We start from the raw sequence: 19,278 nt of genomic DNA on the forward strand, positions 1-19,278 counted from the left end.
TGAGATGTTTCTGAAGCTCGGTGTCCCTCTCTACTCTGTTATCCCCTTTTCGGGATGCTGGTGGGGGACCTTCTCAGGCCTCAGTGCCTGGGAGGGATGGCTGTTGGCAACCAGCAGGCCTTTATCTGATCTCCAGGCTCCCTTTACTGTTATAAAACATAGGCCCTCAGGGGTGGTGTTTGTGAAGGTGGCCTGGTAATTGTGCTGTTTTATACTTCTTTCACCCTAATATATGTGTGCCCGTGGGAGAAGACAGGTGCTTGTCTCTGGGGAAGGAGTAGGATAGAGGGTAGGAAGTGAAGAGAGACTTGGGCATTTTCACAGTCTCAGTGCTTTTCGACTTTGTTTCCATCATCTCTTTCCCAAGGAAAGTCTATCGAAGTTTTTCCCAATTGCCTCCTGACTCCCATCAAATTTAGTACCAAGGAACAGAGTTTGTTGGGGAGGGTTACAGATGATTGTACCGTCTACGGGGGATTTCACTGCCCTCCACAAGGACCCATTTTCACCCCTTTGAGGGAGCAGTATTACCTCCTTGAAAATGCGCTCTACATATTATTGTACTGTTTATTATTATTTTTTTAAGCAAGTGTTATTTTAGAGACCCAAAAGAACGGTCATGCAGCTAGACAGGTTTGAGCTGCCCTTGAACTAGAGGGTGACTCCACTGGTGCTCGTCGTTTTGGAGGGAGGAAGGGACGAGTAGAAGGCTGATGCCACGCTCAGCTGGAGCTTCAGGCCTAGCGCGGGAGGAAGGGGGGCAACTGAAGATGCCAGCGTGGTGGGAGCAGAACTGGCAGGAGGGCGGTCACCCAGCCCCAGTGGCCTGGAGGCCTTTTTCTGTCCTCATTTTCTCCACCTCTTGACTGATTGTTCTGGCAAGGGGGCTGTTGGTGAGCTTCAGTGAGAAGCCCACAGCTGGTGTGCTAGTGTGCCTAGTCAGGGTATGTCAGTCGCTGGGAAGTGCGCCTGCCCATGAGAAGGGGTGGGCAGGGCTCTGGAGAAGTGGTGTTCAGTGGTGTTGTGGGGTTGGGGGGGAGGAGGCATGGCTGAGAAGAAGGGCGCTACTGTGCACTCCAAAGGCCCCCGGCAGAAATTCTGAGAAAGTGGCTTGGGAGGATCAGAGAAAATAAATCTTGGAAAAGAGCAAAGAAAACGATATTTATAAATAACTTGGAAGAGTGATTTTTAAACAAGTCAGAGTGAAATTTCCACAGTGTATTAATGAAGTATTTTTTTAAGCTAATTTTCTTGTTTCAAGAAGAAAATGTCCACATTTTTCTGCACGATGTTCAGAAAATAAAGCTTTTTAGATGGAAATAGTGAATAACTTGTATTGGCCAAAGCTTACTTGTTATTTTTAGTTGCTCTCAGTCCCTCAACTTTAAAAGTCGTGCATATCAAATAGTTAAAAAAACCTGTGTAAAGAATATAACCACATTTGCTTGGGTTGTGTTCTGCTACACTTTTTTTTATAGGAAATGCTCCCAATTTCCGTGTCCTGTGGAACAGTGCTGCAGGCCAGCAGCTAAAAGACAATTTGAAATACACTTTTCCCCTAGATGATGATAATGGGATTTTTTTTTTTTTCATTGTAAACTTTATTTTAAAAAACAAATACCTACTCTTAAATTTTGAATTCTGTTTATCAGGCCTGTCTGCAGGAAGCTCACTTATTTAAAAAATATTAGCAGTACTTTGGTAGAAAAATCCTTGCTGCCCCTTCACATAAAGAAAGACCCTATGCTTGAACCAGCAGTCACAAAATGTGGATGCATACCGTCTCTTTATTTTTAGTTTACTACTTGGGGGCTTGAGCTTTGCATGTATGTGCTTAGAAATTTTTTTCTGTGCATGTGCTACTCCACTAATGAAGGCCAGAGACAGGGTCAGCTGGCCAGAGCCCCATCTTGCAACTGGTCAGTGGTAGAGTCAGGATTTGAACTCTGGGTCCAGCTGATTTCAGTGCTTGTTCTCTCATCATTCCCTTGATGAGAACAGTTAACAGAGAAGATGAAGTTCTCTTTGGCTCTAGGAAATTTAAAGTTAGATGTATAATCACTCTGTGGTTTGGGGCACAACATTGAATCTGTCGGATGCATTAGAATATATAAAACATAAATATGCTTTTATTTTTTTGTTGTTGTTGAATAATATGGTCTCATTTGGTCTCCTCTCCCCCAAAACACCCAAAACTCTGCCAGCTTAACTTCATTTCTACGTTTGAAAAAATTAAAAGAGAACAAATTTCCTTACAATTTTTGCTGGTTGACCAAACGGTTTAGAAAACTTAGACTGGGAAGAGACCTAGTGTACTCACGGCAATTCAACCTTCTTGTTGTGTAGACAAGAAATGGATTAGATGTTAGTTAGATGGATTAACTATGAACTGTGGCCCTAGCAGGATGGCTGGAGCCAACTCAGAGCCAAGGTAGAACCCCTCCTACCCTGTTAGTCTTGAGGTTCATTGAAATGAACTTCTGAGAGTGCTTTGCTTTTGAAAAATACTCAACTCCATTGCTTTCTACAGCTAATGCTTAAGGAGTACTTGGTTTTCTTCTTAGCCTTTCCCTTTCCATCCATACCGTAACCCTTGCCCACTGCCCACATTTATAGTTTTTGTTCTAGTCACTTAGAACAAGAATCCAGTGTGAAAATATAGCCAAGTCTTAAAATCTTTTCTACCAGATTATTTATTCCGTTTTCTAAAGGTACCATTGTGTAAATAGGTATGTCCCATATGTTGGGGGAGATACATTCGTTACCTGAAAATGTGTTTGAGGTATTACTAGAGCAGTGATGGCTCCTTCCTGCTGCTTACCTGAAGCAAGTGTCCCTTTGGCAACACCTTCCAGCATCACTAATCTCCTTTTTTCCTGTTCCCACATCCAGGTGCCAGTATAACCCAGCCCCGCAGGGAATCAGAATGAGTGTGTTTTTCAGGAGATGGAGGTCCTAGAGGGCAGGCAATGAACACATCTTGTGCACTAGCTTTACACTGTGCCTGACTTGTCTTTTATAAACTAACATTCAGGCCAGAATTTGATCCTGGATACATTGTGTAGGATTTAAATGTAAACTCATTGAATTTCCATTTCTAATTCTGGCTAAGTAAATCTACAGCATCAATAAATTATCCGTTATTCTGCCAGAGGCATAGCGCCGTTTCTCGAACTTGGGAGGAAAATGCCTATCGAGGACTGCTCTGTCACTAATAGACACAGTGATGAGTGGAATCATCTGCCCTTTTCCGGGGGGGGAGCAGAAAGCCTGCCCACCCCTCTTGGTGGTGAGTGTGGTGAGGAGAGGGTTCCTCTCTGGAACTAGAACTTGAAGGCCCTCTCCATAACAAAAATGTCATCAGACTGTTCATTTCAGTAATAAAACCTAATCACATTTTATGGACACAGATGTTTCTGTGTTCATTCCCATTTCCATGGATGGAAATAGTCAGTTCCAAGCGTGTCATAGTCTCTATCCCCCTGGGGGTTGTCTCTGTCTTGGTGTCCTTTTCACCTGCATAATGAGAAGGAAAGTGACACCTAATCTCTTCTTTCCAGCTGTGGTCTTCTCCTTAATTGGCTGCCCAGCCTCTTTAATATTCCTAGGACAAAGACTAGCTTGAGAGTTTGAGTGTGTGATTTTTAATAATATTTTGGGTAAATTTTATTTTTTTTAATTGAGGTTTCTGGTCTGAGTATGAAGAGATCTTTGAAAATCTCTGTGTAGTAGGTTTTAGCATGTATGATCGTGTAGCATCTGTGTTGCCAAGTTGCCTTTATCATAGAATTTTGTAAGTAAATGTTTGGGTTTCAGGCACAGTGCTAGGTCCTCACGGTCTAAAAGTGACTTCTGGGCAGAGTCTGTAGGCTGGTAGACACTATGTAGAGCTCCAACGCTGCTCCCACAGGGACAGTAATTAGTGCGAGTCAGGTGTGTGTGTGTACATGCACAGTGTGTACTTGGCTAAACGGGGTATAGAAACCCTGGAACTTACAAGGAAGCAAAACTATGGGACTGAAGGGTCTTGGCAGTTAAGATACTGTGTAAAAATAGTTGCACGTGTCAGAATTCTACCGCCCTCTTTTGGGGCGGGGGGATGTGGTAATTAATGACTTAATCTTGAAAATTTAATATGGCTGGTATCCTTTTGTAATATGCTATTAATTCTTGTCGCTTCCTGTGTGTCTTGGGTGGAAATCTGTCTTTTCTTAATCTGTCAGTCTCCTTCGCTCTCCCATTTTCTCTCCACGTACTAGTCACATTTTGAATAACCACCACCTCACCCCCGAATTTATTATGAGTTCCTGGAGCTGTAATACTTGGTTCGATTAGCTAACGAACTCCAATGAGTATAATTTACTGTGTGTCACGGTCGTGGTCTTCATGGATAATAAAAGAGCACGTTGAAGTCAGCGGTTTTTGATGCCTTAGTGAAGATTCTTCCAAAGTGGGCTGGCTTGCCTTTCAGATCGCTTCCAAATACGACCACCAGGCGGAAGAAGATCTTCGAAGCTGGATAGAAGAGGTGACCGGCATGAGCATTGGCACCAACTTTCAGCTGGGCTTGAAAGACGGCATCATCCTCTGCGAGTGAGTTGTGGCCACTTCTGTTCTTCTGGGCCTTCCCGATCCAGAGTGTCCGACCTTGACCTTTCCCAAACGTCGGTTCTGATTCCTTTACTGATGGGTAAAGGAACCAGCTTTACCTGTCTGTCCTTGATTTTGTGTGAACAATAAATGTCCCCTCCGCTTTGCTTTTCAGGCTCATAAACAAGCTACAGCCAGGCTCAGTGAAGAAGGTTAATGAGTCTTCCTTAAACTGGCCCCAGGTAATAACCTCCAATTGTTCTGTAGGCCGCGCAGACTTGATTTGTTTAAAAATGAACATTTTAGCAGAAATTTGTAAACATGGCTATATATTTTCTTTTTACCTTGTTTTCATAATGACTGAAAATTAGTTTTGTGCCGATTAGATGCTTAGCTTACAAGTTTTCTTATGTTTAGTCTGTCTGCTCTCAGGGAGGATTGAACACAGCTTCTATGGAGAAATACAGCCTAGACCGTAAGGACAAATGAGGGGAAAAGGCAAGGAGTTGAACATAACTGCTAATGGTTGACTGTCGAACAGCCGTCTTAAGCTGTCTTAGTTCGTGAATGTGTGTGATGAAGTAAAGCTGGATATTTTGAGTATGTGTTTTGAGATAATAAGGAAGACAGCATTTAATAAACACAGATTTATGTTTAAATTAAAACATAAATTATTAATGTGAGTAATCATGTACTGTTTGACAGAATTTTAGCCCTGGATAGCTCTGACATAATCACAGTATCACAGTATCCTTAAAAACATTGGAAGGACGACCTTGCCTTCAAAGAACTGGAAAAAAAAATGACTGTATAAAAATATTAACCCACTATGAAATACTCTTCACGCTTTCCTTTTCCAGAGAAAGCTGTGCTTAGTATGTATCTGGCCAAGAAACCTTGCCATGTAGCTTTTGCCTGGCATCTCACAACTAGTCAGGAAGATTTAGAATTCTTAGATAACTTGAATGTCCGTATTTGGCTCCCAAAGTTACATGACTCTTTATATTCCTTTATAGTTGGAGAATATTGGCAACTTTATTAAAGCTATTCAGGCTTATGGCATGAAGCCGCATGACATATTTGAAGCAAATGATCTTTTTGAGAATGGAAACATGACCCAAGTTCAGACTACGCTGGTGGCCCTGGCAGGTCTGGTACGTATATGTCTTTAATGGCTGAATTTAAAAGTCCTACCATGTTGGTGATGAAGTGAGTCTTTTATCTCCTATGGGAATACAGACTCCTTCATAATGATTAGCTCTGTGGAAAGGCTGCTGACATCAGCTGCCTCATAAGAGAGCTTAATCAGAATACATTTTGGAGAGCTACATATATTACTGCATGGCTTTAAGTAGGTTTTTCACCGCTAGTTTGAGTATTTATTACCTAATGTAAGCCTTTATCTCTGGACGGTATCATTTCTTATTCCTTCTGGGAAAAAACCGTTGGCAGAATCTCCATTTTAGTCTTCCTTTTTAGTTAGTATGTGAATTTCTGTCTAGGCTAAAACAAAAGGATTCCATACAACCATTGACATTGGAGTCAAGTATGCCGAAAAACAAACAAGACGTTTTGATGAAGGAAAATTAAAAGCTGGCCAAAGTGTAATTGGTTTGCAGGTAAGTTATGTGTTTACTGCTTTCACTTCTTTAGTATCATTAATTCTTAATATGCGCAGAGGGTGTCTCTCATGAGTAAGGGAAGGATAAGGTATACCTTTATGTTGGTTTTGGGGATGGATATGTAGTTTATATAATTTATGTCCGTTTAAAGCCCATGAGATAGTGATGATGGTTTTAGAAGAAACCTCTGGAAACCTCCGGCATGCCATCAGGCACGACAAGTGTTTCTCTAGGAAATGATTTTCTCCCCAATTACGTTGTCTTTAGTTTTTAAGAAAACATACTTTACAAATTCCTAAACATTATTGACCAAATGAGGCCATTTTACAAAGCCTTAAATGCCCAAGGCATTTATTTGCACGATACAGTAGCCAAGCACTATTAGAAATATTTAGTTCAGGTTTGTGTGTTTTTTTTTTTTTTTTTCAACCCCCCCTTAAAATCACCACTGCTCAATGTCTAATATGCTAAGGTCTTTACTGTATCTGATACCTGCCCCTCTGTTGACTGAATCTATGTGAGGTGGATTTAATTTTGCACAGTATGAAATTGTATCTGGTTAAGAAACTGGAAACCTAAAATTCCAAACAGTAGTCATTTTAGTCATTTGGTTAAATTATAACAACAAAAGAAACTCTAGAGTAAGGTAACAATGATGGACAAGAATTCCAAGATGAAGGAAAACAAACCAGGTTATAAAATACTGCAGTCCGTGGGATCACAATTTTAAAGACGCACATGCATATATTTGTAGGCATGGATTTTGTATGCACGTGCTTGATACATACACACATACAGAAGATAAAAAACCTAGAAGGAGATGCACAGATGTTTACAGCTAATATCTGGGTGGTAGGATTGCAATGATTTTTTTTCCCTCCCTTTTAAGGAAAAAGACCAACAGAAATGTGTCCCCAGCCAGTAGAACTGGGGGTACCAGTCAGTCTTAAAAGCCATATTCTCAGTGGAGAAGAGAATTATTGTTCCTCTGAACTTTATGTTCCTTATTCCTTCTGTGTGCCTCTTTCCCCACAAAGATGTTGGTGATTTTGAGAAAGAAGCCCTTGTTGACCTGCCAGAGAAGACACCTGGCATTCTGTAAACATCTGAAGTAGAGAAGCTTAGTGCCCAGCCTGAGAGTGAGTCTGTCTCTTTATATGGCTGAAGCAGGTGCCCCCTGACTTGCTTCTCTCTGCTGTAGACAGTAGAGAGGAGCAGAGGAAATTAATTATCCATAATTCTGCCCTCTAAAAACTTGATGGAAATTTTCTTTTTAAAGTGAGCACCTTGAAATTTGCGAGAGCATAGAGATTTTGTATCTTGCTGGCCTCAGCACAAAAAGGGACCTGTCTGTCTTACCCCTTGATCTTTTTAGTAGAACAGAAAGTTTTGCTTATCACAGATGTTGTAGACTTCAGATAACCAGTGCTCATTTAATTTTTAACTTAAAAGATGGGAACCAACAAATGCGCCAGCCAGGCGGGTATGACAGCCTATGGGACCAGGCGGCATCTTTATGATCCCAAAATGCAAACCGATAAACCTTTTGACCAGACCACAATTAGTCTGCAGATGGGCACCAACAAAGGAGCCAGCCAGGTAAGCAGTGTCTTTTCATATTTGCCACAAAGAGTACAGAAGGTATTTAAATGAGCACTTACCTCATTTTTATTAACTAAGTTCAAAGGAGGGTGTTTTTGTATGGTGTATTTAGCGAGTATACTCCTTCAGGAAAGTAGGTTTTGCTGAGAAAGCAAAAGAATCAGAGGACCTTTTCTCCAGCAATACAAATACGGTGTGTGGCTCATGGCTTTTGTTGGCGGTTAGAACAGCCGGCTTTTCTACCTAACCAGAACAATAAAGATAAGTTTACTACAGCCAGTTTAGTTCTTGCTCCAGGTTTAAATAAGTTGCTCATTCTAATCCCTCGGACTTTTATTTTTATAGGATCCCTTAATTAACTGGGTAGGTACAATTATCTGGTGTTCTGAGAAGGATTCAGCCAGCATCCCTGTTAAATGTGTGACTGGAGTGGGTGGAACTGTAGCCTGGGGAGGAGGCCGGTATTCTTATACCCTGCGAGATTCAAGTACGACCTTGTGCCAAACAGAGCAGCCGCCCCTCACATGGAGGTTCCCTTAACCACTGGGGAGCAGGCAGGCCTCCTGTCCAACAGGAGTGGAGAGAAGCTGTGGAAAAGCTTCTTCCTCAGGACCTCAAGATGAGATGTGTTGTGTTACCTTCCTGGAATGTGTCCTGCCCCGTGTGGCATTGTCTCTCAAAGCTGCCATTCAGGTCTGCTTTTTTACCAGTTAAGTCTGGAAGTGTCTGCTTGGCATAAATGGAGAAATGAGGTATGAGTTACTGCACTCATGGCTGGCTTTTGGAGACTGAAGTCCTTATGGGCTGGCTGGCATCATTTCTGCGGAATGTGTGAAGAGCTTCTCAAGTCGAGGGCCTGCAGAGTGTATGTGGTCCTAGTAGGTACTAGGACCTGTAGCTTTCCAGGCTGCCCACACTAGGCTATGTTTTTACATTCTTTACATACATCTAATCCTCTCCCACATCCGAAGTGGGTGGTATTTTCTCCATTTGTATATGAGAAATCTAAAACTAAAAGTCAGCTAGTTTGGCGAGGATCTGAACAGAAAGGCTGGTCTGACCTGAAAGCCAGTAAATACTGCTTCCTAGGAAGGATTGGGCGTCAGGATTACTCGATAAAGCTCGCTTACCGAGCTGTTCCCCGTTCAGTGTGAATTTCATAATTTATAGAATATTCACCAGAACAGACTTGAGCTGCGGTTTTCACTTTTCTCCTCTGTTCTAATACCAGGCGGGGATGTTAGCACCAGGCACCAGAAGAGACATCTATGATCAGAAGCTAACATTACAACCGGTGGACAACTCGACAATTTCTTTACAGATGGGAACCAACAAAGTTGCTTCCCAGAAAGGAATGAGCGTGTATGGGCTTGGGCGGCAAGTATATGATCCCAAATACTGTGCCGCTCCCACAGAACCGGTCATTCACAACGGAAGCCAAGGAACAGGAACCAATGGGTCTGAAATTAGCGATAGTGATTATCAGGCAGAATACCCAGATGAATATCACGGAGAGTACCAAGATGACTACCCCAGAGAATACCAATACGGCGACCAAGGCATTGATTATTAGATTGATACAAGGAGCTCAGTATTTAGCCCATTGTTTTTATCCAGTGAGAACCAAGCTAGCCTTGAGTAATTTTTATCTTGTCTTCCTAAAACACTATTACGCTTATTGTACCTAAAAGAAATATTGCCTTACACACATTCCCTCTTCCTTTTTCTGCCTCTTCCCTAAATAGTTGCCTTTTAGTGCTGTAACAGTTCAATCCTACAGCAGAAGCAATAACTCGCATATGAAGTAAAAAGGAATACTGTGAAAGGGGAGTACGCTTGTACAGCCAATTCTCTTATCCGAGACCTATGCATTTTTACAATCTACTGAATAAACTGGGATTTTCAAACAATAGGAAGCTTTTTTTTTTTTTAAACAGTTTAGTGTTTGGTTTGGTTTCTACGTGGAGGACTAAACTCATGCTTAGAGCTACATGTGGTCTTCGCCAACTAAATTTAAGACGCAGCATTTTAGAAATTTACATATCAATGTCTCTACAGTATTGTTTGCTAATTTTTAAATAAAGTCCTGATCCGTGTGCATTTGTGATCATACGTGTACTCATTCTCTTCCCTACGCTGACAAGATCTTTCCCGGCGGTGTTTCTAAAGGAGCGCGTCCAGCGTCGGCCCGCAGACGCTCAGGTCTGGGCGGTGCATCCGCTCTCCCTGTTTGTGCCAATGTTATCGATGTAGAGTTGCTCTGTGCTCTTCGACTGTATTTATTGCTGCATTTCTCAGCATAAACTTATCCCATTGTATTTTTTATAAATAAATATTTTTTTTGAACATTCATACGAGCCACAGGCTGATTATTTCCTGGCTGACTTCCAGGTAGGTGAAGGCAGATTTTAAAACGTCCTCTTTCCCCAGGTGCTGGTCTAAACTGCCCTGTCCCTGCTCTACTGAATCCACACGACGACGCACTCTGTGCCTGAGACCGAGGCTTAGCAAACGGAAAGGACCTGCCTGCCATACACGGTTAGTGACTGCCAAGATCCAGACTCTTCTTTGACCACGATCTGACCCTTGCTTATTCCACGGAGACGCACATGCCTCCAGTTTATCCTAAGTCCAGCTTGGAAGAGTCTAGGCATCATGCTGAGGAACGCTGGTGGGGACCGGGTGGGAGTATTTTATATTCCTAAGTGAATAAATATTTGTAAGGAGCCACTGAATTAGGCACAGGCTCTACTTTTATGGTATTTTTTGGTGTTCTAATGGCTAAACAATGACGAAAATGAAAAAGAATAGGGTCCATCAGCCTTACCATTTATTCTGTGAATGGCTCTTAGAAGGGACAACTAACCAACAGGCACCTATCACACCACGGGCTGGAGTTCGGCTCCCTCCTCGTTCCTCGATGCGTGCTCAGCACCCTGTGCCCTCACTGCATTCACTCTGTTGATCCTTTTTACAAAACTCTGAAAAACGAAAGAATGAGTGAGACCAGTGTTAAATTTCCTCACTTTTGGCAAACACCTGACCATATCGTTTAGGGGAATTTCAGCCTTAAAAGTTTCCCCTGTTGAATTAAAATATTTTGGAGGATAGATGTCCAAGTGGATTTTTAATCAGGAAAGTACAAGTTGGAGAAAGAAACCTCAGTTAGCTTCCTGCCACCATCAAAAACCATTTCCTTAGGATACAGACAACTAAAGTGCCATTGTATTTTTAGGTCTTATATGGAGGAGGGTGAGAATACATTTAACTTTAAAACCCGAGAAGTGCTTGTTAAACGTCGGGGCCTGGCTGACCCAAGGAGTGCTCTGGATGTTGCTTAAAGCCAAAGGACTTTGGGGTACCTGGCTGGCTCAGTTGGTGGAACACACAACTCTTGATCTTGGGGTTGTGGGTTTGAGCCCCATGCTGGGTAGAGAGATTACTTAAAATCTCAAAAAAAAGCAAAAGGGCTTTAACATCTTTTATGGCACCAGAGTGGAAGAAAATGACTAAAAACATCACTTGACCCAGACAACACACGGGCTTCATTCAGTTGTTTCATTCAGTTGTTAAAATATCCCTGTCTACACCTGATAAGACAAATAAGCAATGACTGTGTTGGAAACAGCCGCCTGCTCTTTGCAGATAGAAGTGGTGTGGGACTTGACAGGGTGCGGCTTTTCCTGGGTGGGCCTCGGTTAACAAGGGGCCTGAGGACCACAGATCTGTGGATACGGGCACAGAGGGTGCCACATGTGTCCCCTAAAACGCAGAGGGGTGGCATGATGCTTGAGGAGGTGAGAAAGCTTTGGAAAAAGATCAACTGTTAAACTTCCAGGCCACCCAATAGGCCAGACCAAGCTTGTAGCACCAAAGGGACTTGGCCTGCTGTGTCCAGAAAGCCTGCCCAAGGCCATGTGGTCCATAGTCATCATTCAGCTTCACTTCTCTCCAGGGAGAAGGATTCAATAAGGCAAGTTGGTTCAGCCTCAGGAAATAACCCAAACCTCCAGAACTCCGGTCAGGCCACAGAGCCCTCTGGAAGAGAAAATGGGGCTAGCTAGGCATGAGCCCCCTTTATGTGCAAGTCTTCTACACTTTAGGAGATTTTGAGGATTGAGATGGCAACAGCAAGTGAAATGTTTGCTTACCAGAAACTCTTGGTCCATAAAGTAGGGTTTTTCTGACGATCCATCATTTGTTTCCAGGTCAACAGCAAAACACAGAAAGAGGGCATCCAGCACAGTTTCAAACACGGATAAAAAACTCTGGGCTACAAAGTAGGCAAAAAAAGCAACGAGCAGCAGAGGGATCACCCACACCTGGAGTGCACGGTTGTAGTTAAATGCCATCAGTCCTCCAAAAACAGTGAAACATACCACCAAAACCTGTCCGAAGAACAGTTTGTGGAAAATCTTTATAAATCAGGTGGTTAGAATATTAGAGAAATGATTTTTGTCAGTTACGAGTGATAATTTCATATATATCTGTATGTGTATGTTTGTGCCCTATTACAAAGAACAACTGTTAGAAAATGTGCTAACAGTGAAATTAAAAAAAGAAGAGCCGTGATGATACCAAATGAAGGCCCAGCGGAGAAGGGGAGGAGAGTAGATGTCTTTACATTTCATCTGTGCCTAGTTGTTGTATTTATGTAGATGTAATGATACTTCAAAATTTTCAGTTTTTTCACTTGATAGCCCCATAAGCGTCTTCATTTAAAAACTTGGTAATAAGTGCCATTTTAAAATAATGGTGCAACAATTCACTGAGTGGATATCCTGTCGTTGAATACATGATGGTTTTTACTATAGGGATTAAAATGGAATTCCAGTGCTGGTGTGGGGAGATAATAGGATTAATCCAGGCTTTTGCCTTATGTAATTATTTTCCAGGTCAGACTTACAGACCCATATGTACCCGATTCTTTATCAGATAAAATGGAGTCCATCTGGAATCCCCATTGCCCTTGGATAGCCAAAAAGATGGACATGATGTGTGAATGCTACTTCATCAAGAAATACAGGAAAGAGCATTATTGCCTAAAATAAAAGTCTTTTAGACAGACTTACAAACACTTAAAAAAGTTTTTGTGGAAGTGGTTATTAGACAACATATCACCTGCAATCTTACCAAACTAACAAACAGTATTACCCATTTAAATACAACCACATAGATTATTTAGGCTGTTTTGAAGGGCATAATCAGTTTGTGCTTCTGGAGCTACCGTTGCATGAAAAATCTCTGGGGCTCAGCTGAGCCTTTACAATATATGTGCAATTAACATACACCTGTGAAATCCAAACATGTTATAACTTGTTACTGACAGTTAACTCTGACAGTAATGCACCAGGGACCTGTACCAAAGGGCACAGAGGCACAAAATGCTAAATGAGCCAGGAGTCCTTACTGACCTTGGCCAGGTCACAGTCAGAGATCAGGATCTTGTTTGCTTTGGGGCACCACTGAAGGCCTCAGCATTCAAGTCCTTGGCACAGAGGCACAAAATGCTAAATGAACCAGGAGTCCTTACTGACTTTGGCCAGGTCACAACCAGAGATCAGGATCTTGTTTGCTTTGGGGCACCACTGAAAGCCTCAGCATTCAAGTCCTTGAGGATGAATGGTTGGAAGAAGCCAGCATGTCCAGCTTGGAATAGTGAAGATGTGGCAGGAAGGACACGAGGTCTGTGATCAAGAATCTGAAGGGCAGGCAACGAGTGGAAGTGGGATCAGGGAAATGGGTGTGTGGAATTAGGCCTGGTGGGTGACAGCCACATGGAAAGGGACACGCCATGTGGCACAGTGTAAAGAACCTTCAACTTGAAGCATGGTCATGAGGGGCTATCATACCCCTTTCATCAAGATTTCAGTTACTCTTCCCTACAACCTAGAAAGGCCATGTGTTGTTACCTTTTTTCAAATATAAAGACGGGTTCGGAGTTGCCAAAGACCCCAAGTTCAGGGCTTGTCCTTCACACCATGACATGCACTAAGATGCTCATTCACCACACTGCATACAAGACTACACACTATCCTTGAAAAATACTATTCAGATGGCAGTGGAGATACACCACTGGCTCCACCTAGGACATTTACAACCTTTCTATTTATGGACTTAACGCCCTTAAATAATACAGACCTTTTTTTTTTGGCTCCAATACTATTTCCATTTATTTTATCTCAACCCAGGGAATACATCCACTTTATGAGGCTAGTTGCATTTTCATTTTAGATCTGAAAAAGTGGGACTCCAAATGTTACAGAGAATTGGGCATAGCTAAGATTCAAATCCTGACTCTATGTATTGAGGGATCTCAAACAAGTTATTAAACCTTAGATTTCTCATTTGCAAAATAAGGTGCCTCACAGGAGGAAGGATTAAATGGCAGAATGAAGCCCAGCAGCCACCAGAGAGCAAGCACTCAAGAAACATTCCTTCTCTTTCTGAACCTTGCTGTAGGGCTTAATGTTTGGATTCCAAGTTCCTTTATTTATTATTTTAGTGAAGACATCTCACCTTTCCTAGAAAAATGATGAAGTCTCCAAAGCATTGAACAGATGTTAAATGACTTGACTTCTTGGACAAGAGTTGGAGTGCACCTTGTGCTGATGTGCAAAAATCTGTTCCATTAATGGCAGTTGTGGTGTATGCATTCTGAAACAAAAGACAAAAGATGAGGATTCCTGCATTGTTTCAGAGATAATATAATGACAACACAGACTTATTTGCAAAATAGAGAAAAATGGTTACTATACACCCACCATCTCTGCCTATAACAAATCATTTCATTTGCAAAGTCCCCTTCCTGATTATATACACATATATTTCCATCCAGTAAAGGGAAAAAATAAACAAGTACTTCTGGTCACTATGGTAGATGGGACATCTCACTACAAATACAAGGAAACAATGGGTAAAGCGTAAACTTTTTTTTTTTTTTTTTTTTTTTTTTAATGCAGAGTTTGGACGCCTAGGTGGCTCAGGGGGTTAAAGCTGCTTTCTGCTCAGGTCATGATCCCAGGGTCCTGGGATTGAGCCCCGCATCCAGCTCTCTGCTGGGCAGGGAGCCTGCCTCCCCATCTCTCTGCCTGCCTCTGCCTACTTGTGATTCTGTCTGTCAAATTAAAAATAAATAAATAAAGATTTTTTAAAAATGCAGAGTTTGAGGACAGAGGAGGAAGTTTAGGGGCTAGAAACAAAGCAGACCCTAGCAGTTAATGAGAGCCAAATCCACAGGCTCCATGGGCAGGAAATCAGAAAAATCCTTTAGAAGTAGGGACTGGGGACTTAACCCCTTAGGGTAAGAAACAATATTCAGGCTCTTTGGTAGGGAACTGAACTGCCAGCATAAATTCAGACTCAACTAACCAACCCGAGAAAGTGGTAGAGAAATACGGGATCTGCCTGGGGTCACTGAAATTACTAGAGTCTGGGCAGGAGCAAAGCAAAACCACTTTCTCATAAGCCAGGGAATGGTGGAGTCCCACAAACAAACACCCCTGAAGAAAACAAAGTAATGCTCCTAGGGAAACTTTTCCAATGTCCCATGGAAAAGAACATCACAACAGACAAGAGATCTGTACCCTGAGAACAATCTGAAAGTATTCCAGAAAGTACGTTTAAATGCTAGGACAAACACCGGGCTGCCTTATAGGTAGAGCATGCAACTCTTGATCTTGGGGTTGTGAGTTTAAGCCCCACGTTAGGTGTCGAGATTAAAAACCGTAAAAAAAAAAAAAAAAAAAATAGGGCACCTGGGTGGCTCAGTCGTTAAGCATCTGCCTTTGGCTCAGGTCATGACCCCAGGGTCCTGGGATCAAGCCCCGCATCAGGTTCCCTGCTCATTGGAAAGCCTGCTTGTCCCTCTCTCACTCCCCCTGCTTGTGTTCCCTCTCTCGCTGTCTCTATCAAATTAAGTAAAATTAAAAAAAAAATCTTAAAAAAATAGAAAAGATGCTAAGACAACAGAAAGAATAGTGACCAAAGGAATGAACAGCTTGGTATGAAAAGAGAAGAGGCAGAGTCAAAAGCAAACCAAAAAGAAAGTATAGAAATGAAAATATATACAACTTAAGTGGCACAGTGTCATTTTACACACCTGGATTTTTTCCTTTAAATAATAAGCATTTTTATGTTGCTCCACGGCATTTATAATTTTAATTTTTAATATGTATATACTGGGTGTGTGTGTGTAGCTAGGATATATCTAGACTTTCAAAATATTTTGCTATTATAAAAACTATGTAGGGGTGCCTGCATGGCTCAGTTGGTTAAGCATCTGACCCTTGATTTCTGGCTCAGGACATGATCTCAGGGTTGTGAAATCCAGCCCTGTGAGGGGCTCTGCACTCAGCAGGGAGTCTGCTTGAGATTCTCTCCCTCTTCCACTACCCCTCCCCCAACTTGCACATACTCCCTAAAAGAAAAAAATCTTAAAAAAACACACACACACAAAGGTATATACACAAAATGGAATACTATGCAGCCATCAAAAGAAATGAAATCTTGCCATTTGCGACAACGTGGATGGAACTAGAGCGTATCATGCTTAGTGAAATAAGTCAAGCGAAGAAAGACAACTATCATATGATCTCCCTGATATGAGGAAGTGGTGATGCAACATGGGGGGTTAAGGAGATAGGAGAAGAATAAATGAAACAAGATGGGATTGGGAGGGAGACAAACCATAAGTGACTCTTAATCTCACAAAACAAACTGAGGGTTGCTGGGGGGAGGGGGGTTAGGAGAAGGGAGGTGGGGTTATGGACATTGGGGAGGGTATGTGATTTGGTGAGTGCTGTGAAGTGTGTAAACCTGGCGATTCACAGACCTGTACCCCTGGGGATAAAAATATTTTATAAAAAATAAAAAATTAAAAAAAAAAACCCACCCACACACACAAAAAAACCCCAACAACTATGCAATGGACATCTTCATTTCTGGTTTTTGGATAATTTCTTAAGGATAAGTTTCCAGAAATGGGATCACTAAGTCAAAAAGGACAAGTGTATGCATTTGTGTGTTTTTATGTTCATGCAGGAAGATTTCTTGGATCATTTTTTCCCAAAATATCTTCTTCTTATGACTACATAATTTCAAAACCATCTATTTCTTGTATTTCCCTTTAAAGCCTTTAAAAATGCTATTTGTACTGCAGTTTACAACACAGAATTTATAACTTCCCTGAGAAAATACACTGTAATATTACCCTCCTGGGTTTTGTCATTTCTTGTGGCCTAGGAGAAGGACAAGTATTTATCTCACAATATGCAAATGAATCTTTTCCTATGTCTACTCAAAAACATTGTAAGGAAATCAATTTGGAACCTATTACAATAACCCACCTCCCAGTGATGCAGGTCTTACTCAGAGTGCAGGTCTTACTCCTTATGACAGAGGAGATGGAGAATAAAGGGGTAGAACTAATTTGCCAAACTCCCTCTTCACCAGGGCCACCTAGAGAGCAAGGTTTGGTTTTCAAAGACAAAGGCTGGGTACCCACCTCCCCTCACATGGTACTCTGCTTGCAGATGTCAGATGAATTTCCTGCAGAAATGCCTTAATGATATTCCATAAAGAACTTCTGGTTCATGATTTAGATAGAATGCATGTGAATTTTGCTTATAAAACCCCGAACTGGTTATTGCAGAAAGCTGACCCCAGGGTGGAGGCTTCATTCTTGAGTAGGGATGTGAAAACTCATTTGCTTATTACTTAACTAAGCATCTTCAATCATTTAAGATTCTAAGAGCCCTGATGACCAGTTCATTATCCTTAAAATACATTTGTAGGGTGGAAGGGTAAAGTACAGCGTCATCATTTTTTACAGACTGGAAACCAGGATCAAGGGCATTCTCCAGATCCCTGGTAAATCAGACAGACCCCTCCACCCCAACACACACACACCTTTAACTTTCTGGACATTACACTATCAATTTTCATTAGGACAAAATGCTATTTAAAAGCGTAGTGGTTAAGGTAGGCTCAGGCTCTGTCGCTGGATAGTCTCTGGGTTTAAATCCTAGTTCTACCACTATCTGGCTGTCAGTCTTGGGCAAATGATTTAACCTCTCTCTGACTTCAATTTCCTCATCTATAAAGTGAGTTATGACACCTACTGCAAGGGGGTGTTGGGAGGATTAAAGAACATCCTCCCTATAAAACAGTCAGCAAAGCGCCAGGCACACACTAAGCCTGTAGTCAAGGGGAGCTATTCTCATCCTGACATCAGCAAGGACAACCTCATTTACAGCTGGGAAACACAGGCCACTCTCTCGGCACTGAGGAGGTGTGGAAAGTACCCACTGTTTCTTTATCCCTAGGCTTTGATCCCTTGCGCTCTCAGGGATCCAGGAAAGGCAGGACTTGCTTCCCAGACCACATTCCAGGGCCCAGTACCAGCCTTTCTCTGCAGCCACTCAAACCATATCCAGCACAGTGGCTTTCTCTGCATTCAGGCTCTGTCCCCAGCCCACCACCCACTCCCCACCTTTAAACTGGGGTTCTTAGTGTACTTTCCAGTCTATACTGGAGAATACAGGTTTTGCAGGGCCTTCCTTTTCCTGCCGATCACCACCTTGTGGTCAATGGAACGCTACTGTTCATGAGCAATAAAAATAGATTTTGCTTCTTCGCTAAAATGATTAAAGGTTAAAATGGTAATTTCTTGCACATGTGTTGACTCCGCAGATTTTTGGGGGCCTCTAACCATTTATCTTTTCTTTAATGTATCATGCCCACTGAAAGAGGGCATTAAAACCACTCTGACGGGGAAATTATAGATGCCTTCCTGCAGTTACTACACCACTAGTATTTTACCACAAGGTTCAACCCTGAGTGCAACAGAGAGACCTAGAATTAATGTTTGAATGAATAGCTGGAGGAGGGAAGCATCACTCAAGACACAGGATATGGATTGAGAATTTCTGCAGTTTCAGCATTAGTTAATTTATACTTCTTCTCAATAGAAGCTGCTTCCTTGTCAGGCAGCTGGAAGATGGATTACCTAAATGTTCAGCGTGGTAAGTCCTTGCTTGGAGCTTTTATATTTGCCTGTGCTGACAGAACTTGGGGTAGACATCCTAAGCTAATATGCAGACCCTAACAATATGTGGAAAGGACTGGATATAATAAAGATTAGGTCACATGTTTTGTTGCTTGTGAAAATTAATCAGGGGATCCTGAAGGCTAATACTTCAGCAAGAAAAGAGATAGTTTCTTCACCCTCTTAATTTACTACCAGACAACATTCAGTGCGCATGTTTCTTTAGAGCACCCAAACAAGTGGATATTTCTGTGTCTTGAATGGAAAACAAAGATTCCCAGCTTGGTGCAGGAAGGGCAAGATGGTGGAGAGGTAGGGACCCTATTTCAACAGGTCCCCTGAATTGAGCTAAATATCTACCAGAACACTCTGAACACCCATGAAATCAGACTGAGATATAAGATTATACACTTTGGA

The 19,278-nt window shown here is 42.0% G+C and overlaps 2 protein-coding genes across 5 annotated transcripts in view; one reads left to right on the plus strand and one right to left on the minus strand.

The window, feature by feature from the left end:
• CNN3 (calponin 3) overlaps window positions 1-9,912 on the plus strand; it is a 28,920-nt gene extending 19,008 nt beyond the window's left edge. Inside the window, exons 2-7 of the mRNA XM_032360598.1 lie at window positions 4,472-4,593; window positions 4,766-4,832; window positions 5,607-5,744; window positions 6,093-6,209; window positions 7,665-7,811; window positions 9,046-9,912. Coding sequence (XP_032216489.1) covers window positions 4,472-4,593; window positions 4,766-4,832; window positions 5,607-5,744; window positions 6,093-6,209; window positions 7,665-7,811; window positions 9,046-9,387 — 933 coding nt within the window. The 3' untranslated portion in view covers window positions 9,388-9,912. The remainder of the gene's footprint in view (window positions 1-4,471; window positions 4,594-4,765; window positions 4,833-5,606; window positions 5,745-6,092; window positions 6,210-7,664; window positions 7,812-9,045) is intronic.
• Window positions 9,733-19,278, minus strand: part of SLC44A3 (solute carrier family 44 member 3) — a 97,227-nt gene continuing 87,681 nt past the window's right edge. For 3 of the 4 annotated variants that reach the window (XM_032360597.1, XM_032360593.1, XM_032360594.1), the window contains exons 13-15: window positions 14,334-14,471; window positions 11,966-12,202; window positions 9,733-10,795 (exon numbers count right to left, since the gene is read on the minus strand). In XM_032360597.1, coding sequence (XP_032216488.1) covers window positions 10,694-10,795; window positions 11,966-12,202; window positions 14,334-14,471 — 477 coding nt within the window. In that variant the 3' untranslated portion in view covers window positions 9,733-10,693. Of the gene's footprint in view, window positions 10,796-11,965; window positions 12,203-13,336; window positions 13,516-14,333; window positions 14,472-19,278 lie in introns of those variants that run through there. The other variant, XM_032360595.1, reaches the window with a different exon arrangement.

The sequence above is a fragment of the Mustela erminea genome, chromosome 10, assembly GCF_009829155.1.
Source record: "Mustela erminea isolate mMusErm1 chromosome 10, mMusErm1.Pri, whole genome shotgun sequence".
Classification (NCBI taxonomy): Eukaryota; Metazoa; Chordata; class Mammalia; order Carnivora; family Mustelidae; genus Mustela; species Mustela erminea.